The 25,408-nt window shown below is 33.7% G+C and overlaps 2 protein-coding genes across 18 annotated transcripts in view; both read left to right on the top strand.

Annotated features, from left to right (window-relative positions):
* LOC145694577 (uncharacterized) overlaps positions 1 to 25,408 on the top strand; it is a 554,274-nt gene that overhangs the window by 420,926 nt on the left and 107,940 nt on the right. The gene's annotated exons all lie outside the window — the stretch shown is intronic.
* The window catches only part of LOC145694281 (uncharacterized), a 31,899-nt gene that overhangs the window by 3,672 nt on the left and 2,819 nt on the right, over positions 1 to 25,408 (top strand). Inside the window, exons 5-33 of the mRNA XM_081770369.1 lie at positions 91 to 390; positions 1,970 to 2,290; positions 2,732 to 3,049; positions 3,353 to 3,667; positions 3,948 to 4,281; positions 4,471 to 4,478; positions 5,632 to 5,916; positions 6,268 to 6,573; positions 6,921 to 7,238; positions 7,643 to 7,972; positions 9,345 to 9,659; positions 10,014 to 10,346; positions 11,000 to 11,308; positions 12,717 to 13,013; positions 13,714 to 14,021; positions 14,551 to 14,875; positions 15,293 to 15,598; positions 15,905 to 16,240; positions 17,567 to 17,872; positions 18,169 to 18,474; positions 18,836 to 19,159; positions 20,248 to 20,580; positions 20,961 to 21,275; positions 21,677 to 22,009; positions 22,405 to 22,707; positions 22,976 to 23,281; positions 23,693 to 24,013; positions 24,495 to 24,821; positions 25,075 to 25,389. Coding sequence (XP_081626495.1) covers positions 91 to 390; positions 1,970 to 2,290; positions 2,732 to 3,049; positions 3,353 to 3,667; positions 3,948 to 4,281; positions 4,471 to 4,478; positions 5,632 to 5,916; positions 6,268 to 6,573; positions 6,921 to 7,238; positions 7,643 to 7,972; positions 9,345 to 9,659; positions 10,014 to 10,346; positions 11,000 to 11,308; positions 12,717 to 13,013; positions 13,714 to 14,021; positions 14,551 to 14,875; positions 15,293 to 15,598; positions 15,905 to 16,240; positions 17,567 to 17,872; positions 18,169 to 18,474; positions 18,836 to 19,159; positions 20,248 to 20,580; positions 20,961 to 21,275; positions 21,677 to 22,009; positions 22,405 to 22,707; positions 22,976 to 23,281; positions 23,693 to 24,013; positions 24,495 to 24,821; positions 25,075 to 25,389 — 8,853 coding nt within the window. The remainder of the gene's footprint in view (positions 1 to 90; positions 391 to 1,969; positions 2,291 to 2,731; positions 3,050 to 3,352; positions 3,668 to 3,947; positions 4,282 to 4,470; positions 4,479 to 5,631; positions 5,917 to 6,267; positions 6,574 to 6,920; positions 7,239 to 7,642; positions 7,973 to 9,344; positions 9,660 to 10,013; positions 10,347 to 10,999; positions 11,309 to 12,716; positions 13,014 to 13,713; positions 14,022 to 14,550; positions 14,876 to 15,292; positions 15,599 to 15,904; positions 16,241 to 17,566; positions 17,873 to 18,168; positions 18,475 to 18,835; positions 19,160 to 20,247; positions 20,581 to 20,960; positions 21,276 to 21,676; positions 22,010 to 22,404; positions 22,708 to 22,975; positions 23,282 to 23,692; positions 24,014 to 24,494; positions 24,822 to 25,074; positions 25,390 to 25,408) is intronic.

Below are 25,408 nucleotides of genomic sequence, written 5' to 3'. Positions count from 1 at the left end.
AAATAAAATAAAATAAAATAAACAACAAAAAATCAAAGAAGAATGTTAACGATAGTAACTTTTCGTTTATCTCTTTTCAACTAGCTCCAGTTGTAACTCAACCTTGTAACCCATCTCCGTGCGGCCCTAACAGTCAGTGTCGTGAAGTCAATGGGCAGGCTGTATGTAGTTGTGTACCTGGTTACATGGGAAGCCCTCCAAATTGCAGGCCAGAATGTGTTGTAAATTCAGAATGTAATCAGAATGAAGCATGCACAAACCAAAAATGTAGGAATCCTTGTCCAGGCACCTGCGGTGTTGGCGCACATTGTGAAGTCATTAATCATAATCCAATTTGTAGTTGTCCACCTCGTTATACTGGAGACCCATTCATTAGATGCCAGCCAATGCGTAAGTTACGAGAGTTCCCTATTTAAAAAAAAAAAAAAAAAAAAAAAAAAAAGAGTAAAATTATTATATATTTTCTTTTTCAATACAAATATTTCGAAAGTTCAATCATGAAAACTAAGGTTAATTTGTCGATTGTTGATTTTTTAATGAGAAAGTACAGTAAAAAAATCATGATGATATTCTAAGGTTATGTTCAAAATATCCAACCTTTACGGAGATACTAGTGCCGCCCATACAAGCTCTCATTTGTTCCAAATTAACTGAATACAATACAGAGAAATAAAATTTAGGCTTTGTATTGACTGTGGCGCGAGAGAGGGAGGCGAATAGTAACATTTTTGTTTGAGCTAGATTAACTAAAGATTTAATCCAATGGCAGACTTTTCTTTTTGCGTCTTCGATCCATGGAGTTCTCAAAGTCTTAGATTTAGTTAGATACTGAATATTGCTCTTACGAACACAAAACTAGCTACGAATTATACCACTACCAAAGAACCCAGTCAATATTCTCCGTACAGATCTTATCATAATATTTTGTTAAAGATAGTCCATAAGTCCTTGTTTATTAGAATATCGGAATTTGCTTTTAAAGTGTCAATCAGAAAATATTAGTGACGGTGAATGTGACAACTCATTTGCTTGTATCAATCAAGAGTGAACCGTGATTAATATTCTTTGGAGCAAATACAGAATGATTAAATACCAATCACTCTCTGATGTTCGTGGATGCTACAAACCGACCAGAATTTTTTACTTGTTGATTATCATTGATAAACTGAAGAATAAAAATTTATTAGACATAGATATTGTGTTCAAAAGTTTTATTTATTTATTTCATTCTTGAGTTAAAAGGAAGTAGATAGATAAATGTGAAAGCTGTTTGTTGCAGTGGTGGCTCCTGAGGGAAGTTACTTCAGTAAAATTAAACTTTTATCACAGCAAACTAGGGGTAATACTTATCTATACTAATTCTTGAATACCGCCACTAATTTCTTATTTACTTAATTCGTAATTAACTGAAGAAGCGTTCTTCCCAATTCCACCACAAATCTGATCCTTAGAGTTAAAAGACTCAAGGACTCAAAACAAGTTTATACATCAACGAGAAAAGAGAATATTCAACTTTCTGACAGATTATCGTAACAATAATCACTTCCTTCATATACTAGTTCCAATAAAAAGAATTTATTTCTTTTTTTCCAATTACTGATCTCGTAACTTCGGAAATATTTGGGAGGAAGAATACACTATTTTTTCCCTTGAGAAGAAAGGTATGCAGTCTTTTTACCAGGCAAAAACCTAACATCACCTGTCTTAACTACTATAAGTCATTGATTTGGATACAATACCATTCTGCGTTATGAAGTTTTAAAATGCTTCTACTTTTAAAATTGATAGTTGGTAGAACACTGATTAAGGGAAGATATTTTGAACAATTTCTTGCATTGTGTTGTAGTGCAATTTCTTGACTTGATTTTCAATTTGTTTTTCTTACGTCAAATATTATGCTACTAACATTTTTATATTTCGATTTTTGTATTTCTTTACATCTGAACATGCATATTTATTTCTAATCTAGCTGAAACACCACCTCCTCCACCAAAGAATCCTTGTCAGCCTTCTCCGTGCGGCCCTTATGCACAATGTCGAGTAGTTGGAGATAGTCCATCGTGCTCTTGTTTACCAGAATACCGAGGTTCACCTCCAAATTGTCGACCAGAGTGCGTTAGTAACAGTGAATGTGATAGTCGACTCGCTTGTATCAATCAAAAGTGTGCAGATCCATGTCCAGGCTCATGTGGGGCCAATGCAGAATGTAGAGTTGTCAGTCATACTCCGATGTGTGTGTGTGCCGTTGGATACACAGGGGATCCGTTTACGCAATGTATTATAATGCAGAGTAAGAAAACTAACATTATATTACAGTATTGATTACATTATATGGGAAATCAAAACAAAAAATATTTATCACAGGAAAAGTCACTTATTTTCTGTGCTTTAGCTCATAATTTTGTTGTAAAACCCACATTTAGAATCTAATCTTCTTTAGATCTTTACAGTTTATTTCTCGAAGATTATAATAGTCGAAACTTCTCAGTCAGGTATTCGTTTTCTGTAACCATTTTGGAATGTTGCACATGATATATATATATTTTTATAAAAGAATTCAGTAGATACTAAAATAATTTATTAATTTCTTAGATCGAAATATATCAGAAAGACAAATTTACATAAACTTCTTATATAAAACAGTTTTTTTTTTTTTTTTTTTTTTTTTTTTTAACAAAAACCAGAGTTCGTGAACATATCTCGTTCATTTTAATTTTAGCTGAACCTGTAGTCCAAGAAAGACCAAATCCCTGTGTACCATCACCATGCGGATCAAATGCAGTTTGTAAAGAGCAGAATGGAGCCGGTTCGTGCACTTGTCTTCCAGATTATACAGGAAATCCTTATGAAGGCTGTCGACCTGAATGCGTCCTAAACTCAGATTGTCCGCCAAATAGAGCTTGTATTCGTAACAAATGTCAAGATCCTTGTCCAGGCACTTGTGGACAAAATGCAGATTGCCAAGTAGTGAATCATTTACCATCATGCAATTGCTATCCAGGCTATACCGGAGATCCTTTTAGATATTGCAATATTCAACCAACTGAACGTAAGAAAATTTTTATTTTTCATATTAAACAAGCAAATATGATTTACTTTTCATAATATTTTCCTATTTGAAACCAGAGCTTAGATAATACATTTTTATTGATATCAGTTCTCAAGTTGTGAGGGAAACTAATTTCTTGACACTTAAATATTATTTACAAATTTATTGAAATCCTGTTCGACATATCCGTTCTGATTTTTTTTCTAATCTAGAGCTTTTTTTTAAAAAAAAAGTTGAATAACACTTTAACTCCTAACATCTTATATACAGTAGCCTAAAACGTTTCTATTTTTCCAACAACAGCTGTAATCGCCGAACCTGCGGATCCATGTAACCCATCACCTTGTGGTCCAAATAGCCAATGTCGGGAAGTTAATGGGCAAGCTGTTTGCTCATGCTTACCTTCTTACGTCGGAACTCCTCCAGGTTGTAGACCAGAGTGCGTTGTAAGTTCAGAATGTCCACAGAATAGAGCTTGCTTGAACCAAAAATGTAACGATCCATGTCCTGGACCTTGTGGCTTAAACGCACAGTGCCAAGTAATAAATCATAGCCCAATTTGTAGCTGTAGAGCTGGGTATACCGGTGATCCATTTACTCGCTGCTATTCCATACCACGTAAGAATACTTTATTATCTATTAATTTGATGCGTATTCAAAACAAAATAGTTTTATTTTTCTCTTTGCAGAAATTTCGTAGAAATTTATTCATTAAATTCTTTAATGAGTTCATTCAATTTAAACATTTTTTTTTTTAAAGTTCCTAGGTGTCGTTTTTTGAAATATCAAATACTTTTCCACTTAACTTTTCTTTCATTGTGAGTTAATTAAATTGAAAGTAATGTAATTCTTTATTTATTCAGTTACTGAAAGTACAAAATAAGCCATTTGATTTTAGCACCTGCACCACCACCTTCACGCCCTGTGCAAGTAGATCCATGCGCACCGTCTCCATGTGGTCCATATTCCCAATGCAGAGATATTGGTGGACAGCCATCTTGTTCTTGCCAGCCAGGTTATATGGGAAGCCCTCCGAATTGTCGCCCAGAGTGTGTCATTAATTCTGAATGTGCCAGCAATAGAGCATGTATGCGAGAGAAATGTCGCGATCCTTGTCCAGGCTCGTGTGGCGTTGGTGCGCGGTGCCACGTCATGAATCATACGCCTGTGTGTTCTTGTTCAGAGGGATATACTGGAGATCCATTCACCAACTGTGTTCCGAAACCTCCAGAGTGTAAGGAATTTTTCTATATTTCTATATATTTGTTGTTGTGGTTTCTAGTAAACTCCTCACACAATTGCAATTTATCTTGTTTAATCACCACATATATAATATTTATCACATTTTTAGATAGAGTATTAAAACATTCTCTTAGAATTTTTCAATTATGTGTATTAAAACTAAATATATACTGGTGTAGGGTTACCAGTGTTTGCGTTCGGACGGGCAAATCGTACTTTTAAGAATACTCATATGAAATTTGTCTTCAAAAGCAATGGGTGAGAAATTGTGAAATTCCTTTAGTACAGAGTTCATTGAAACCAATATGCGATATGTCTGCATATGTCACTTCAGGTGTCGTCTTTGTCGTCATCCAAATGTCAAGTCATCACTACATTATAGAAATTACATTATTATTCTTTCCGTGTGACTTACATGTGCATGTCAGCAAATAAACTAAGACGGAGATCGACTGATTTGTAATTGAATTTCGTCGTATATAACAAGAATGTCCATAAGGAGGGAATCGAGGGGGAAAAACATATACATTTAAATTAACAAGAAGTACATATAAAAAGCCTATAAAGTACCAAAGAACAACACATATTAATCAAGACTGTACTCGAAACTGACAAGTGTATTTTAGGTCTAAAGCGTTGAGTAAGTTTAGAAGCGGATGTTGCATTTTTTTAAAGGGAGGGCTGTTAGAAGAATTTAAGAGTGCATATCATAGAGTATGAGCAAAATGAACACCTCTGTGTTTATATACAATAAGTAAACTCATAGCTGTAATAAACATTTACATCATAAGAATAGCATTCATAGGAAAAATTTACAAAACAGAACTTAAAACATAAAAAATAGTACTGCTTCTTTCCAAGTTACAAAATATAAGAAAAAAAAAAAGAATGAAAGAAAACCATTGCTGTCAAAATAAGTAGATCGATTATGTATTTCGAGTTTCAGCTATGGGCTAAAGACAACTAGATCATTTATTTCAAAATCCCTGTACGCAAACACGAGAAAATAAAAATAATTTCTCATTCTTATTTAAAAGTATATTTCCACTAAGTGTATTCGATACGTACAATTCACTCCCTGATTTTCTTTTTTTAAGATATTCGTACATTGTGTTGTTTCCTTGTGTTTTATTTTCAAATTCCCAGTTTCATCTATAGTTTTCTCTCCAATCTTTGCTTTTTAACTATTTGGTAACATTACAGTAAAATCCTATTTTCAAATTTCTCCCTTTTGTTATGTTCAAATTATTCCATTTCATATCTGAGATTTGAATTGGTAGAAAGCGAGCTTTAGACTGAGAACTGATGTATTGTTACAGTACCAGCTCCAGTGGAAACAGATCCTTGCAATCCATCTCCCTGTGGACCCAATGCAGAATGCAGAGATGGCATTTGCACTTGTTTACGTGACTACTCCGGCGACCCCTATAGAGGATGTAGACCAGAATGTATTATAAGCTCTGATTGCCCACGAGACAAAGCATGCGTTAGAAACAAATGTATAGATCCATGTCCAGGCACGTGTGGCCAAGAGGCCATATGTGAAGTTGTCAACCATATCCCTATGTGCAGTTGTCCTGAAGGATTTTCTGGTAATCCGTTTGTTAGCTGCAGGCGAACTCCACGTAAGAATTCAATTCATATTTTTATAATCTATAAATCAAAAACAACTGATAAAAACTGTAGAGTCTTTTCTTCTTTAATTTTGAGTACTAGCGGTGAAAGTTTTTAAGAATTGATACATAGTAAAATCTTAAATCAAAACTATTTTAGTATATCTAAATACAGAAGGAAATTACTTCAATATCAGTCACCACTTTGAAAGATGTTGCTAATAAATTAATAAAAATTTAAAACAAATCACGTTAATTCTTTGTCCTGTCTGAGAATAAAAATTCGAAAACAAATTGGAATAAATTATTATTCGACTATATTCACTTTATGATTCTACAATATGATCCGTTTTTAATCTTCAGCTCAAATTAACGCTCAACCTTGCAATCCATCTCCCTGTGGACCAAACAGTCAGTGTCGTGAAGTGAATGGACAAGCAGTATGCTCTTGCATTCCTGGATATGTAGGAAACCCTCCAACATGTAGACCAGAGTGTGTGGTTAATTCTGAATGCGGTCAGAATGAGGCATGTTCAAACCAAAAATGCAGGAATCCTTGTCCTGGTACTTGTGGTGTAGGTGCTCGTTGTGAAGTTGTAAATCATAGTCCAATATGCAGTTGTCCACCTCGTTACACGGGAGACCCATTCATCAGATGCCAGCCAATACGTAAGAACTAATATACTGTATTGACATTTCTCAATCTTGTTGTTTATTGACATTCAAAATATTCAGCAACTTACTGTATAAATAATAATTATTTCACATATCTTTTTTAGAAATTTATTGAACAATAGTTGAAGAATTGCTTAACCTGAATTAGAATACAAATTTTAAATATGTCATATCTTTAACTTTTATTATCATTTTATAGACTTTGGATTTGTTATTTGATTATGAAACTGAATTTTATATTAGAGTAAAATTTCATCAGTAAAATTGTGGTTTCAGTTATAAGAAAACCTAATATGTTTTTCGAAGAAGTAATTTAGCAATATCTTCATTTGGTTCTTTAGCGGAGGGCCCACCTCCAAAACCAAAGAATCCTTGCCAGCCGTCGCCATGTGGTCCTTACGCACAGTGTCGAGTTGTTGGAGATAGTCCATCGTGTTCTTGTTTGCCTGAATATAAAGGTTCCCCTCCGAATTGTAGACCAGAATGTGTAAGCAACAGCGAATGTGATAGTCGCTTGGCATGTATTAATCAGAAATGTGCTGACCCATGTCCAGGAGCTTGTAGTGCCAATGCTGAATGCAGAGTCGTCAGTCATACGCCCATGTGTGTATGTCCTATAGGATACACAGGAGATCCATTCACTCAATGTATTAAAGAAAGTAAGAAAGTTAGAAGTTTTGTTTTATTAATCAGTAACTTGTTTCTACGAATTAATAATAAATTGCTGATAATTATATTCTTTAGAGTACTGCTTTAAAATTGATAATCCATTTTTAAATTAAACTTTCTGAAAGTATTCCAGATAAAAATACTTTTATCTGTTTATGACCTGAGAACGTAGCTTAGTTTATATTTATTTCTTACTAAAATGTTGAAGTCTTGAATTTGAAGGCTAATTAATAAATTTGTAATATAAGAAAGAAAAAAAATCTTGTTCATTTTTCATCTGCAAAATTAAAACAAAATATTTGAATTATAAAATATTATTATTTCTTAAATTTACTCTTTTAAAAAAATACCTATAGATAAATTTTAGAATATATTGTTGACACGTGTATTACAGTTGCACCGGTTGTCCAAGAACGCCCAACTCCATGTAGTCCGTCTCCTTGTGGAGCTAATGCAGTTTGTAGAGAACAAAATGGAGCTGGTTCCTGTACTTGTTTGCCAGATTATGTGGGTAACCCTTATGAAGGTTGTAGACCGGAATGTGTACTGAATTCAGATTGTCCCTCAACTAGAGCATGTATACGTAATAAATGTGAAGATCCTTGTCCAGGAACTTGTGGCCAGAATGCAGATTGTCAAGTAGTAAATCACCTACCTTCTTGTACTTGTTATCCTGGGTATACTGGCGATCCTTTCAGATTCTGCAGCGTTCAGTCTCAGCAACGTAAGATTATGACTTCATTTCGTTTCTTTTGTTGAATGCTTTGTATTGTGTCTTTGTCTTATACTGAAAGTTTTTGTTTTGCTTCTTGATTTTCTAGAAATCTTCGTTATTCATTGTGTTCTTTATTTTGTGAATATTTTGAAGTTTAAAAGTACAAAAAGGTCACATATTTTGGAAACGTTTAAAGAAGAGAAAGAAAAAAAGTTATAAATACATAGTTTAACACTATAACTCACGAAAACTATAACACTATCTCATGAAAATGAAGTTCTTAGAGTCAAATTATGTCCTATATACTTAATTTGTACGCTCACTACTGATTGTGAATAATCTTCATATACCCTTACTAAATCTTGTTTATATATATACTAAGACAAGACACAATTTCTTAATCGTCATAGATAGATTCGGATTTACATTTGATGAGACCCTAAGCTATTGAAAGTCACGGGGCCTTTAATGCCCAGCTATCTTTTGTCAAAACAAATTGTCTGCAGCTGCATGCTACATGTTGCCATGCAACCAGTCCATGAAGAAATCCGGCATTCTTTGTTCAGAAATGAGCAAACTAGTGATATTTGTGGGAGCAAGATAGCAGGAGGGACCCCGTTACCCCCATCATAGAAACCTACACAACACAAAATACTGTTGATGTATGTAAGTTTTGTAACTTGTGTTTTTCTTATAGTTTGAAAATGTACATCCGCTCTTTTTTTCTGAAAATTTTTTGGGGCCCCCAAGAGAGTAGGGTCCTAAGCTATAACTTGTTTAGCTTATACGTAAATCCGGGACTGGTCATAAAGTTCAAAAATGACGATATGAAATGAAATCTCATCTGCTCGTTAACACTTTCGTTCTTATTCACTTATTTTCTTGTCAAAAAAATATTATTTCTTTCCGTGGATTGCTCGCTTATTATGCTTTTTTTTTTTTTTTACCAACGCATACACATTTCAAATTCGTCATAGTTTTATAAACATTCTACGACGAAGACTGACTGATTTTAAATTTTGAAGAAGCATACCTTTTCCCATGCTCCTTGAACAGGCCATGGATACTTGGATATGATGAAATGCAAATTTCAATTGTTTTGTGGTCTTTTTGTACTTGATGACAATAGTAGAACAAAAGCAATTTGCAAAAACATTAGACAAAATATTGAATGAACTTCAATACAAATAAGATAGCTCTTAAAGAAATAGAAAACAATTTTCAAAAATAAAGTAATTCTCATTTTAAAATTTAGACTAAATAACTATAGAAGTATAAATTCCAAAGAAAACATCATTATACTTTTCTCTTTCAAGAAAGGAAAAATCGAAAACAAGCGTGATTAGTACTTCTCTATACAAAATGTATTTTTCCTCCTTAGCTGTTATTACTGAACCTGAAGACCCGTGTAATCCATCGCCTTGTGGTCCAAATAGTCAGTGTCGAGAAGTGAATGGGCAAGCTGTATGTTCTTGTATGCCCACTTACGTTGGAAGTCCTCCAGGTTGTAGACCAGAGTGTGTTGTTAGTTCCGAGTGTGCATCGAACAGAGCTTGTCTCAATCAGAAATGCAGTGACCCCTGCCCAGGTCCTTGTGGTTTAAATGCTCAGTGCCAAGTAATTAATCACAGTCCAATCTGTAGTTGTCGTCAAGGGTATACCGGAGATCCATTCACTCGTTGTTATTCAATTCCACGTAAGCACTTATTGATTTTATTTTCATTACTTATTCAGTTTTTCAATTAATAGTTTGTTAAACATTATAGGGCCTCTTTGTTTCTTTATGGTATACTGTAGTACAAGGAAGTATTTCCTTATTCTAGTTTTGATATCTTCACATTAATAAATTACGTAATATCATTATTCATTCCCTATTTATTTGTTATTGATATACTTTTTGTGTAATTGATGCAAGCAAACTAAATAACTTTAAGAAAAGTTTTACATGTAGTTTGGTCTTAAAAACTATAAAATTAATTCCCCTGTTACATTACAAATAAATTTTGCTTTCATCTATTACTCTAAATTCATAGAAAATAATTTTTTGTAGCACCACCTCCTGAACCAGTTCAACGGCCAACAAACCCTTGTGTGCCCTCTCCCTGTGGACCATACTCGCAGTGTAGGGACATAGGTGGAACTCCTTCTTGTTCTTGTCAACCTGGATATATAGGAAGTCCCCCGAACTGTCGTCCTGAATGTGTGATAAGCTCAGAATGTGCTAGTAGTAGAGCTTGTATAAGAGAGAAATGTCAAGATCCTTGTCCAGGTTCATGTGGTATAAGTGCTCAATGCCATGTGTTGAATCACACTCCCGTCTGCTCTTGTCCAGAAGGATACACAGGAGATCCTTTCACAAATTGTTTCCCAAAACCACCAGAACGTAAGGAAATTTATATTTTATTATGTTTTACATCTACAACTTTAATATGCAATCGTAGAGAAATTTATATAGTACTTTGGGAGTCAATTCATCTAGCCAATAATGTTTCTTCCTTACTCTATAAAAGAAATTAAAAAGTTTCTTTCAAAAATAAAAATAAAAACTTTGTGAAACTACCTATAAATCAATTAGTTTCATTCAATATAAGAAATATATGCACTTATTATCTCTAAGTATTTTGTCTCAATATCGAAAGTTGGTAATAGTTTCTTGATAGGTCAACTGCACAATCGTTATACACTTTACTTTTTCTTACTATCTTCAATGGAGCTTAGAACATTGTGATGTAAATCAAGTGAACAATCTCAAATGACACTATTTTTGCTCCTTCAAGTTCTTATAAAATGGTTTGGAAACTATATTAAACTAAAAGTTTTGCTTTTAGTTGTCAGTATTATGAAGGCTTAGGTAAGGAAAGGTAGCAAATACCGTTTCATACCAAAGTCTTGACAATGTTGTAAGCTGTCAGCAAAATTTCAATGTCTAATATAATTTTTAAGCAATCTATAAGAATTTGGAGGGACGAAAGTGAGCACCTTTTGAGATTATGGACCTTACAACATACCTCACATGTAAAATTGCGTTTCTTACAGCCCCAGCTCCTGTAGAAGCTTCGGATCCTTGTAATCCGTCTCCGTGTGGACCAAACGCTCAATGTTCAAATGGTGTATGTAGTTGTGTAGCAGAGTACCATGGTGATCCTTATGTTGGTTGCCAACCAGAATGTGTTCTTAGTTCAGATTGTTCTCGAGATAGAGCATGTCTACGAAATAAGTGTGTTGATCCATGTCCAGGCACATGTGGACAGGGTGCTGTGTGTGAAGTTGTAAATCATATCCCAATGTGCAGATGTCCTGACGGTTATACTGGGAATCCTTTTGTTAGCTGCAGATTATCACCACGTAAGATTATAGTTCTGTTCAGTCTCCTTTAGAAAATGTATGCTAAAATAGTGTCTGTTCGGACAATCAAATTCTCCTGTTTTAGAAACAATTTAAATATCTTTGTTCTATTATTTTTTCTTTTAAAAAAATCCTAACATGGAGAATGTTACAGAAAATGCTCCAACATTTTGCTGATTCGATTCTTTTTTACTTTACGATATTTGTTATCAACTCATTTTTAGCTTCTAATTTATTTATATGTGGCTGAAAGTGCTTGATTTTATTATATATTGTAATTGAATATTCATTTGTTACACAAATGTAAAAATCTCTTATCAAGATAAAGATAAATGTGACAATTTGAGTTTGCACACATGCAATGTTATATGCAATAAAGTAGCAAAAATTTTTAAAGCCAAGATCGACGCCACCACAATAATTTTGCAATACGCATCTCGTCATATGATGAAAACTTCAGAATAACGGAAGAATCAAATCTTATGGTCACATTATTGAATACAGAGTTTTGTCAAATAGAAAATCAAAGAATATTAGTCGTTGGATATAGAAATTACTATTTTTCTCATAGATTTATTAATTGACTAAATTTAACATTCCTTCTCAGTACTAAGGCCATATGGAACAGGACCTATTGTTTGAAGTAGGGTCCGAATTGGTACTTAGATATGTATTCAATGCAACCACTTCCATCAGAAATAGAATCTTTGGCCATTCTCATAGAAAGCATATATGTTTGCTTTTGGTTTTGAAGGGGTAGTTAGTTTTCCCAAATTAATGGTAACTATTTCATAAAATTACGAAGTGGCAATTTATTTTCTCAAATTAATCATAGCAATTTCATAAACCTGTGAAGGGGTAATCAGTTTTCTCAAATTAACTGTAGCAAATACATAAAATCATAAAAGGGCAGTCAGTTTTCTCAAGTTAATGGTAACAATTTCGTAAAACTATGAAGGAGCAATTATTTTTTTTTTCAAATTAATGATAACAAATCTATAAAATCATAAAGGAGAAATCATTTTCTCAAATTGATGGAAATAAATCTATAAAATCTAGTTTTCTCAAATTAATGGCAACAAATCCATAAAATCACGAAGAAGCAGTCAGTTTTCTCAAATTAATAGTAGCAAATCCATCAAAGTATGAAGGACAATCAGTTTCCTCAAATTAATGGTAGCAAACCTATGATATTTGGTAATTAATTTTCACAATAAAGTTAGGGCTTCTGGTTAATACTGTAATGCACTGCTTAAGGAAAATATAAGAAAACTTCCCGTAAATAATTGTTATTTTAAAGTTACGCATGTATGCAATATCAGCGAAAAATGAGTTGAAACAACTTATCCTAGATAGTATGCAACTGCTGACAACGTTATCCGCTTTTCTTTACTATTAGCACAAGAAGTTACTCGACCATGCAGCCCATCACCATGTGGTCCAAACAGCCAATGTCGTGAAATAAATAGACAAGCAGTTTGCTCTTGTGTCCCTGGATATATAGGTAGTCCTCCAACTTGCAGACCTGAATGTGTCGTAAACTCTGATTGTGGTCAGAATGAAGCTTGTTCAAATCAAAAATGCAGAAATCCGTGCATTGGAACGTGTGGAGTTAATGCCAAATGCCAAGTTATTAACCATAATCCAATCTGCAGCTGCCCTCCGCAGTATACTGGAGATCCATTTATTAGATGTCAACGCACACGTAAGGCAATTTAGTTCTGTTCTTTTTAAATGTGATAAAAAATAATAAACAGGGTATCCCCATCATATTAGTTCAATATAGCATAAAAAGTTTTCTTAGACAAATATATTGTATATAATATTATTGTTTGTTTAATGCCACCGCTTCCATAAAATTTAAATGTAAATACTTATTTTTCAAAAATATTAAATTTTACTTGTGGAAAAGCATATTGAAATGATTATTAGATAAAAATGTAGCTAAAATACGCGTTAGGAACTACTAAATGTTCTGATTCATCTGATGTTGCAATTCATCCGATGTAATTTGTATAGAATTCATACAAGATCATATAATATGTTTTCCACTTGCGAGCTTCTAAAGGTTCTGGTTTTAGGCTATTTCCAGTTCAATTGCTTTAAAAATCTGCACCGTAAAAATGTAAAACTTCTTTACAAATACGGACGATAAATCAAACTTTTGTTCATGTTACTTAGATTCATCTTTAGATATATTTGAAAACAATACTGTATGGCTAGTTTTGCAGTTTTATAATCATTTCTTAGATACAAAAATGTACTAAATTATTGAATAGAGAGCTATATTTTGAGAAACTTAGTAGTCTTGAGAATTTATAGAGAATTCCGTGTTGTTTTCATTCATATATTATTGTATATATCTTTCCTTCTGTAGTCACAAATTGTTTTGTCTTTCCATATAGCTGAAAAGCCTCCACCGCCTCAAAACCCATGTCAGCCATCTCCGTGTGGACCTTATGCTCAATGCCGAGTTGTTGGAGATAGTCCATCGTGTTCCTGCTTACCCGAATACAAAGGTTCCCCTCCAAATTGTAGACCAGAATGTATCAGCAACAGCGAATGTGATAGTCGCCTTGCGTGCATAAATCAGAAATGTGCAGATCCATGTGTGGGTTCTTGCGCACCAAATGCTAAATGTCATGTAGTTAGCCACACTCCTACTTGTGTTTGTCCCGAGGGTTACACAGGAGATCCCTTCACCCAGTGCAACGTGCTACAAAGTAAGATTTACTCAAATATTTATTTGAAATAAATAACATATATTAATGTGTTCTTGCATAATTTTATAAAGTTGTCCAGCTAAAAAAGGGATTTATTTGAAAACCTGTTTGTTAGCACCTTTTCAAACTTCAATTATCAGATATTCTTTTATAAGTGAAATTTTTAATTTGAACTAGATGCTTTTTTACATATTCTATTACAACTTGAATTAATATTCTGTTCATCTTTATTTGGAAAAAGGTTAAAAATATTAATTATTCGTTGTTAAAATCCAGTCAATATTTCGTTTCCTAAAATAATTTAGTCTAAAAAAGTGCCAAACAAAGATACGGCAACCCATACTTTAACTAGTCTAGAAGCCAAGCTATTTATATTATTTTTATTATTTTTAACAGAACGATTTAAACGTTATAAAGTTAATATTGAATGCAAGTCTTAAAAGGTGAATAAAAAGAAAAATCAGTATTATTTACATTCTGCATCAAAAAACAAATTTGGATTTCCATATTACAGTTCAGCAATTACCACAAGAAAGACCAACACCCTGTTCACCATCCCCATGTGGCGCTAATGCTGTCTGCAGAGAACAGAACGGTGCAGGTTCCTGCATGTGTCTTCCTGATTACGTTGGAAATCCTTATGAAGGTTGTCGTCCAGAATGTGTACTTAACACAGATTGTGCACCATCGAGAGCCTGTATTCGTAATAAATGTCAGGATCCTTGCCCAGGAACGTGTGGGCAAAATGCCGATTGTCAAGTGGTGAATCATTTACCATTATGCACGTGTCGCCCAGGTTATACAGGAGATCCTTTCAGATATTGTAACATACAGCCTCAAGAACGTAAGATGTCTTCCTACTTTCTTATATGCAAATGTAGATATAATGTGAAATATTTCTCAATATTTGTATCGTGGTTATTCTTATATTCTGCATTAAATCAAGAAAACTAAGACATTTTTAAATTGTAGCAGAGTAAATCAATTCCACGCTTTCCGAAATTTCTTCTTTCAATTTTAAAGTATATAGATTATCTTTGTTTATTTTTTTTTTTATTAAAATGGCTTCCACTTCCGCAAGAATGTGTTTTTAAATTCACACATGTTGCAATATTTTCAGATACATTACAATTACGACTCTTAAGATAATATAGCCATTGTAGTTTTGAGTTTTCTTCAAAATTCTTGTATTCTTGCATGCGGATTGATGAAAAATCTGCGTATAAAGCAATTATTTCTTTACTTTCTTTAGCTGTAGTAGCAGAACCACAGGATCCATGTAATCCTTCCCCCTGTGGTCCTAACAGTCAGTGTCGGCAAGTTAATGGTCAAGCAGTGTGCTCATGCCTACCGAATTACGTAGGAAGTCCACCGGGATGTAGACCAGAATGTACTGTAAGCTCAGAGTGTGCTCAAAATAAAGCTTGTGTCAGTCAGAAATGCAGTAATCCTTGTCCTGGCCCTTGCGGCTTAAATGCGGAATGTCAAGTTATTAATCACAGTCCGATATGCAGCTGTCGACAGGGCTATACTGGAGACCCATTCAGCAGATGCTATCCAATACCTCGTAAGAATCATTTATCTTGTTATTAAGTAAAATGTATTTGCTGATTAATCAAATCAAAATTTTGCTAGGTAACTTAAACAAAATGTGCAAGGATTAAACAAAATCTACAAATTGAATTAATTACATTTGCAATATAATCAGCCTTTCTTTGTGAAAAAATATAGATTACTTAAATTAATCAATATTATTTATAAAACTTTCAGTTGTTTGCAGTATTCTACTTTTTTACTTGATCATCGTATCTACTTAATTATGTCAAAATTTCTCTACAATAGTAATAACTGAGGAATAATATTAACATTCTAGCACCCCAACCTCCACAACAACCTGAGATTCAAAGGGACCCATGTGCACCATCTCCGTGTGGCCCCAACTCACAATGTAGAGATATTGGAGGTTCTCCATCATGTTCGTGCCTGCCAAGTTACATTGGATCGCCTCCTAATTGTCGACCGGAGTGTACAATTAATTCTGAGTGTCCCAGCAATAGAGCGTGCATAAGAGAGAAATGCCAAGATCCTTGTCCAGGATCATGTGGTGCCGGTGCACAGTGTCGTGTCTTGAATCATACTCCGATGTGTACTTGTCCAGATGGGTATACAGGAAATCCATTTGTCAGCTGCATTCCCAAACCACCTGAACGTAAGACTCTGTCATATATATTTCTCCTAGTACTTTAGGATACGCTTTTAAAATCTTATAACTTTGAGCAATTGATAAGAGATTCCATTGCTTTTCTTTAAATTCACTAGTAAACAAAAACAAAAGAAATGGAAAGAAAGAAATGCGTTACAGCATACTCTTTTTTACTAAACTAATTTCATAAAATTTGATGAAGTTTTTCCTTAATAATTGTTCTCATTATATTTATTTTATTGTTCCACACATATTAATTGATTGCAACGTTTTGTTCAACAAAATCATTTAAAAAGTTTCATAGTACATGTTTGGCGATTCCTATAGTTTAGCTACAATATCCAACACTACCTTTCAAATAGAATTGATGTACTTATCTTTCCAATACTACCTTTCAAATAGAATTGATGTACTTATCTTTCCAATACTACCTTTCAAAGAGAATTCATGTACTTACCTTTCCAATGCTACCTTTCAAAGAGAATTCATGTACTTATCTTTCCAATACTACATTTTAAATAGAATTGATGTACTTATCTTTCCAATACTACCTTTCAAATAGAATTGATGTACTTATCTTTCCAATACTACCTTTCAAAGAGAATTCATGTACTTACCTTTCCAATACTACCTTTCAAATAGAATTCATGCACTTATCTTTCCAATTATACCTTTTAAATAGAATTCATGTACTTATCTTTGGAGAGGAGAAAATATTTTGCTAAATAACTTAAATAGTAAGAAAATAATTGAAAAACCTTACAAACCTTAATTGAAAAATCTCTATTGTCATACACCTCTAAGAGTTGAGTCTGAACATTTCCATATTGCAGTAAATAGTTTGCCAGAATCGAATTCTTTTTAAAATCACGTTTTATATCATCTCAATTTTTAAAAATCGATTTATGTAAATGTTGGCAGCAAAATGGAGATGTTTAGCCTCATCTATATAAGACACACGACGTCAAAAACATTTGCATCACTTTTCGGTAACTTTGCTTACTTTTCTAAACAGTTTTCTTGTATAATTTCATGTATTGATCATTCAAAGATGGGTACAGGATTTGTATGTGAAAGCTATTGTTGGATACTATAGCTAAAACTAAAGAAGTTTCCATTTGTAAATTTTATATACTATTTGCAATTCCTATTTTTGTGCACTTCTGCTTTATCTATCCAAACAATTTTCAAACATGAATACCTAAAAGTAGAAATGTTTAGTGGAGTAAATTCCATATATTTTTGTTCCTGTTCGTGTTGTACACTTATAATTTTATGCAAAAAAAAAAAAAAAAAAAAAAAAAAGTTCATTGCAACCTATTCTGTTTACAGCTCCAGAACCAGTAGAAACGGATCCTTGTAATCCATCTCCATGTGGTCCAAATGCCCAGTGTAGGGATGGCACTTGCACTTGTTTACCTGAATTCTTTGGCGATCCATATGTTGGATGCCGACCCGAATGTGTGCTTAGTTCCGATTGTAGCCGAGACAAAGCGTGTGTGCGTCAGAAATGCGTAGATCCTTGCCCTGGAACTTGCGGACAAGATGCTGAATGCAATGTTGTAAACCATGTCCCTATGTGCAGCTGCCCGCAAGGCTTTTCTGGAGATCCGTTCGTTGTATGCAGACCTTTCACATGTAAGAGTCTTAAATAATAGCTTCTAATTCGTTATGAATTTTCAAGAAATAGGAGAAATTAAATTATGATAACTTTAGTCAATCATTTCTTTTGTCTTATCAAAAATCAACAAGAATAATTTGCAATATTCCTATAAAATTTTAGTTCAAAGTCTTTTAAATATTAACTTAGGTACATCCATGATGTAATCACTTTATAAAACTTTTATATAGCCGTCTGGAAATACTATTTTTTTTCACTTAAATTTTCCGCAAAAATATTAAAACATCAACTAATTTTCTATTTCATTATTTAGCACCATCAACGGCTCAGCCATGTAACCCATCCCCATGTGGTCCAAACAGTCAATGTCGTGAAGTGAATGGCCACGCTGTCTGTTCTTGTGTGCCTGGTTACGTAGGTAATCCTCCAACATGCAGACCAGAATGTATTGTAAATTCTGAATGTCGTCAGAACGAAGCATGCTCCAATCAGAAATGTAGAAATCCTTGTCCTGGTACTTGTGGTATTGGAGCTAAGTGTGAAGTGATCAATCACAATCCGATTTGCAGCTGCCCACCACAGTATACTGGAGACCCGTTTATTAGATGTCAGCCAATATGTAAGATTTTTTGCTTAGCAGTTACATTTCTTTATTTTAAAGTTTGCATTAGAAACATTGATTTTGTTCTGTTTTCTCTAATCAACCTGGCAATTATCTTATTTTAGATTTTTAAAATTAAATATCCTATAAAAATTCAAAATCATTGAACATTTTTTACTCAATACTTCTAAAATTTTACTAAGAAATTCACTGAAATAATCACAATTATCTTAGTTGTGAAACATTTTTAAATTTAAAAAAATAATAAAACCAGATTGTATATATGGTATTTTCGTTTCTACAAACAAAATACTTTAATATACAATGATTTCCCCTGTTCCGATTAAAACAAGAAACCTCCCTTTCTCTATAAATTTAGCTGAAAGACCATCACCGCCTAGACCACCAGAAAATCCATGTCAACCATCACCATGTGGACAATATGCACAATGCCGTGTTGTTGGAGATAGTCCGTCATGTTCTTGTTTGCCTGAATACAAGGGTTCGCCTCCAAATTGTCGTCCAGAATGCGTAAGCAACAGCGAATGTGATAATAGATTGGCTTGTATAAGACAAAAGTGTACTGATCCTTGTCCGGGAGCTTGTGGTGCAAATGCTGAGTGTCGAGTAGTTAGTCACACGCCTATGTGCTTGTGTTCGGGTGGCTACACAGGAGATCCTTTTACTGGATGTTATCCACAACGTAAGCAAATTATTTCCTTATTGTTTTTTTTTTTCTTACAAATTTGAAGATGAAATTGGTTGTTAAAAGTCTCAGTTCGTCAACCCGAGATCCAAACAGAAAGTTCCGTAATTTTGATTATCTTCAACTACTTAAAAACTTCAAGAAAAATAAGTACTTGTTCCATTGATATTAGAGTTTAAATGTTACTATTTAAATTCTTGAGTCCTTTAATTCTTGTCTATGTTATTGGTAAAATCAAATTACAAATCAAATAGTATTATGAATATTTCTGCATTTGTTAATGTCTGGAGCATGTTTATAAACGGGCGCTAATAATAGTTAGTGTTGAGTCAATGCTGGCTGGAATTTTGTACTTGATACGGAACAAGGTAAAGTAGTCTGCAAATTTCGACACGGGTGGTAGTTCGAACGTAGTAGTTCGAACGTAGACACGAACGTAGTTCAAGAAATATTGTTTCAGCATTGAAACTCTAAGTTTAGTATATTTGTTTCTGTACTGTAGACTAACCAAGATCAACAAAGTTAAATCCCGAAAATCGACTGTTCAAGGTTAAACCTAGTTCATGGTGACCACAGAGCGAGTGGACTTCGAGAAAAGTCTAAAATTGGAATATATTTTATACTCTGATATAGAGAATTTAGCTATTTCAATTTCAATAAGTTTTCTCGACTCTATATTGATGTTTTTATTGTTTTCTTACGGTGTGCAACAGCATTCTAACTACGTATAGTTCAGTGACTCACTAAATGCAATTTGGATAAATTCACTCTATTTACCATTTCACATGATCGCATATGCTCTAGACATTCCCAGACGAGCCTATTCTACATTTAGTTAGGTATTGTTCAAACATGCTCGTTGTTAAAAGTATCATTTTATATTTTAAAAGTATTTTAATAATACACAGTGAAAATATTTTTCCTCAAAATTGAATACAGAAAATGAAGTGCGCCTTATATGGTGGTAACAACCACAGTACTAAGTATTTTTACGACTTGTTACTACTGGAATAAGTTAGTAGAAAGTATTAGCTTTAAAATTAATATAACTGATATAGGAAACTTTCATTGTGTATTAATTTCAGCTGTACAAGAAAGACCACAAGAGAAACCCACCCCATGTTCCCCCTCTCCATGTGGTGCAAATGCCGTGTGCAGAGAGCAAAATGGCGCTGGATCTTGTACTTGTCTTCCTGACTACGTAGGAAATCCATATGAAGGTTGTCGTCCAGAATGTGTTCTGAACACAGATTGCGCTCCCAATAAAGCTTGTGTTCGAAATAAATGTCAAGATCCTTGTCCTGGAACTTGTGGCCAAAATGCAGAATGTCAAGTCGTAAACCATTTACCATCTTGTACTTGTTACCCACTCTATACTGGAGACCCATTCCAATACTGCAGTCTTCAGTCAACAGAACGTAAGAATTTAATTTATTTGTAAACTTGTTCTAACTCTAAAGTTGTTTTCTTCTTCACTTGAAAGTTTTAATGAACTTTTTAAATATATAACTCAAGTTATTATGACAAATTAGATACAAAATAGTTTATTTATGGTAATATCTAAATAAACACAGTACCTTTATTACATATACTACCTTTGTATTTCAATGCAAAGTACAATTTGAATCCTTGATAACGCATTCATAATACCTAGTGTTTACTTGATTTATTTAATTCGCTTTTCAATATCAGCCTATTTTATTCGTTAATTAAGTTACATAATTGTTCTTAAAGTTTTTGTCTGAAATCATATCTTTGCAAGCTCCCCATATTTATTTTCAAATTCATTACTTCCTAGCTGTCATTACTGAACCCGAAGACCCGTGTAATCCATCGCCTTGTGGTCCAAATAGTCAGTGTCGAGAAGTAAATGGTCAAGCTGTATGTTCTTGTATGCCCACTTACGTTGGAAGTCCTCCAGGTTGTAGACCAGAATGTGTCGTTAGTTCCGAGTGTGCATCAAACAGGGCTTGTCTCAATCAGAAATGCAGTGACCCCTGTCCAGGTCCTTGTGGTTTAAATGCTCAGTGCCAAGTAATTAATCACAGTCCAATCTGTAGCTGTCGTCAAGGGTATACCGGAGATCCATTCACTCGTTGTTATCAACCACCACGTAAGCATTACTATTGTCATGTGACATAATTAATAAGATATTTATGATTTTACGTCATTAAAATTGATGAATGGATTAAAAACGAGGCTTTTCATACTTTTACTGAATCTTCTTCTAATAGAAAGAAGTAAAGAAATTTTGATGTCATTTTAAAAAATACACTATTTCTTATGACTGAAATATTATAATTTTATTTTTCAAATTACATTAAATAATTACTATTTCAGTATTTGAAGTATAAATTATGTTTGAATTTATTTCTAAATTGACAACAAAATGTGATTATTACTATCTCCTCTATTTCGGTTTTCTTTCTTATATCACCACGAGACAGTACTATTAGAATAATATAAAATTTAGCTGATAGCATGTTAAAATATCATATTATTTCCATTCTATAGCTCCACAACCATCTCCTCCTCAAATACAAAGGGACCCTTGCGCTCCTTCGCCATGTGGACCATATTCACAGTGCAGAAACATTGGAGGATCTCCGTCGTGCTCTTGCCTGCAAGGCTATACAGGAAGCCCCCCTAATTGTCGTCCTGAATGCATTATTAATTCTGAGTGTCCCAGCAATAGAGCCTGCATTCGAGAGAAGTGTCAGGATCCATGTCTTGGTTCTTGTGGAATTAGTGCTCAGTGCAATGTTATCAACCATATACCAATCTGCACTTGTCCAGAGGGATATACTGGAGATCCATTCAGCAACTGTTTCCCCAAGCCTCCAGAATGTAAGAACTCTGCAATAGCATTTTTTGAAGACATATTTAGTATCAATTCAGAGAGATATACAATCTTGCTTGCTATTAAAATCATGTTGTTAACAAAGAAAGTAAACTTTTCACCTAATATCTTAAAAAGTTACACAAATCTAGAACAGATTTCTTTTTAAAACAAATATATATATATATATATATATATATATATATATATATATATATATATATATATATATATATATATATATATATAATTATAACATATCGAAAACTTTATTGCGCTTTTTTCAATTGAAGCCTAATACAAATAAAGTATAATTTGACTCAAAGTTTAAAATATTATGCCACTTCTTAGAGCATTTGGAAACTAGATTTTTATTAACGTTGAATACTTTTCACAGCTCCAGCTATTGTGGAACCTTCCGATCCATGTAATCCTTCACCGTGTGGCCCTAATGCTCAATGCAGAGACGGAATATGCACGTGTCTTCCTGAATACTCAGGCGATCCGTACAGAGGCTGTAGACCAGAATGTGTTATGAGCTCAGAGTGTGCGCATAACAGAGCATGTATAAGAAATAAATGCGTAGATCCTTGTCCGGGAACATGTGGCCAGGATGCCCGCTGTGATGTAGTAAACCATATTCCAATGTGCAGTTGTCCTGAAAGATATTCTGGCAATCCTTTCGTCAGTTGTAGACCAGTTCAAAGTAAGAACCATAATGTGACCATTAATTTTTTGAGAAACTTTAAAAAAATGTCAAATATAAATTATTAATTTACAAAATTTGAAACAAAATAATCGAATATATACACAATTATTTTCTTTTGAAGTCATAAACTTCAATATTCTTGATCATCTATTTAAATAATTAATAATAATAGTCTATGAAATTAATAATATATTCCCAAATTAAACTGTTAATTAATGTCCAAAACATGGAGGTATGATTTTAATAACTACCCATTCTTCTTTAGCACCTGTTGTTAGTCGCCCCTGCTCACCATCGCCATGTGGTCCTAATAGTCAATGTCGTGAAGTGAATGGACAAGCCGTATGTTCTTGTGTGCCAGGTTTTAGAGGTACACCTCCATCTTGTAGACCAGAATGTGTCACGAGTTCAGAATGTGGTCAGAATGAGGCTTGTTCCAACCAGAAATGTCGAGATCCTTGTCCTGGTACTTGTGGTATTGGTGCTCGGTGTGAAGTAGTGAACCACAATCCTATCTGCAGTTGTCCTCCACGCTATACAGGAGACCCATTCATAAGATGTCAACAAATATGTAAGAACCATATTGTGTTATTATTTTTGTAATCTTTTTAGTATCACTACGCATACTTTATAGAACTTAAACATCAATATTAGTAAATTCCTTATAAAATCTCAGACAAAGTAGCTACAATAAAAAGACGTTCACTTTTTTTGTATTTTGATGAATCATTTCCATTTGTATTCCTTCTAGCTACTTATTCTGAAAGCCTTGTTAGTTTTCGTTCTTTTTAATTTGAGAAATCAAGATCACATATAGTGCTTAGATAAAACTTACAACCATTTATAAATTTAGAACACTTTTATATGATTATAATTAATCCTGAATAAGATTTAAGAAAATCATAAATATTGTCTATGTAACTTTATGTTCTGGTTCATTTTACTGTGAAACACAATAGAAAATTGTACATTTTGATTTTAGTGGAAACTCCACCGAGACCACCTCAAAATCCGTGTCAACCTTCTCCATGTGGTCCATATGCACAATGTCGAGTTGTTGGAGATAGTCCATCATGCTCTTGTCTGCCTGAATATAAAGGTTCACCTCCCAACTGTCGACCAGAGTGTGTGAGCAACAATGAATGTGACAACCGATTGGCTTGTATTAATCAGAAATGTGGAGACCCTTGTCCTGGTGCTTGTGGTGCAAATGCTGAATGCCGGGTTGTTAGTCACACTCCAATGTGTGTTTGTTCTGCGGGATACACAGGAGATCCTTTCACACAATGCATCATTCAACAACGTGAGATTTTTTTGTTTGTTTTTTCTTTACATGATATTATTTCCATAATTAATGTATAGATTATTCCATGACATCTTTTTACACACGAAATTCGTTTACAATACTGCTAATAAGATGGCAATTGTTTTATGCTATACATGATTCAACCACGTGAAAAAATTATGATTTCTGTCATTACACTGTATTGATATTACTATTAAGGATAAATGTTGTTTAAAGCGATTATTAAATATTTTCTTGAAGCATTAACTTAGTTCACGTTTAATTGAGTTGAAGTTTTAACAATCATCATCTTTATAAACCAAAGAACTATTCACATCATTTAATACTTCAAAAGTTATCAAACAGTGCAGCAATTAATTTTATTTGGCAGTATAAGAGTTTCAATATAAAGAATTCAATTTTCTAATTAATTTTGTTATAAAATACAAAGCTCATTTAGTACTACATTATACAATATAGAATCAACTCATTTCAACAGAACCTGTTATTCAAGAAATGGTGAATCCATGCGTCCCATCCCCATGTGGTGCAAACGCAGTGTGCAGAGAACAGAATGGTGCAGGTTCCTGTATGTGTCTTCCTGAATATGTTGGAAATCCTTATGAAGGTTGTCGTCCAGAGTGTGTCCTCAACACCGATTGTGCTTCAACAAAATCGTGTGTTAGAAATAAATGTGAAGATCCTTGCCCAGGGACTTGTGGTCCTAATGCAGATTGTCAAGTGGTCAACCATTTACCTACTTGTACTTGTCGACCGGGTTACACTGGTGATCCATTTAGATACTGCAGTCCACAACCTCAAGAGCGTAAGAACCATTATTATTTATATCTTACAATACTAAATATTTTTATGAAATTATTTTTACGAAAGAAATATTCCTCAAATACAAACATTTGCAAAGATAGATATTGTTTCGTTATTAAAATCTTCAATTTTTATATCAATAATGTCTAAATTATTTTTCTGTTTCAATAAACGAACTTAAAGAAATGAACATATTTTATGACGTGTATTAGCACGTTATTTGTATCCTAAAAGTTACTATTTTAATATTGTAGCTGTTGTGTCAGAACCGGAGAATCCCTGTAATCCATCGCCTTGTGGTCCTAATAGTCAATGTCGAGAAGTGAATGGCCAGGCTGTGTGCTCCTGTTTACCAACATATGTGGGTAGTCCCCCAGGCTGTAGACCAGAATGTGTAGTGAGTGCAGAATGTCCTCAGAATAGAGCTTGTTTAAGCCAGAAATGTAGTGATCCCTGTCCAGGTCCGTGTGGCTTAAACGCCCAATGTCAAGTAATCAACCACAGTCCAATATGCAGTTGTCGTCAAGGACATACGGGAGATCCATTCAGCCGATGTTATCCTATTCCACGTAAGAAGATTAATATATT

The sequence above is a fragment of the Thermobia domestica genome, chromosome 9 (assembly GCF_964235325.1).
Source record: "Thermobia domestica chromosome 9, izTheDome1.hap1.1, whole genome shotgun sequence".
Lineage (NCBI taxonomy): Eukaryota > Metazoa > Arthropoda > Insecta > Zygentoma > Lepismatidae > Thermobia > Thermobia domestica.
This window is presented reverse-complemented; position numbering and strand designations above follow the sequence as displayed.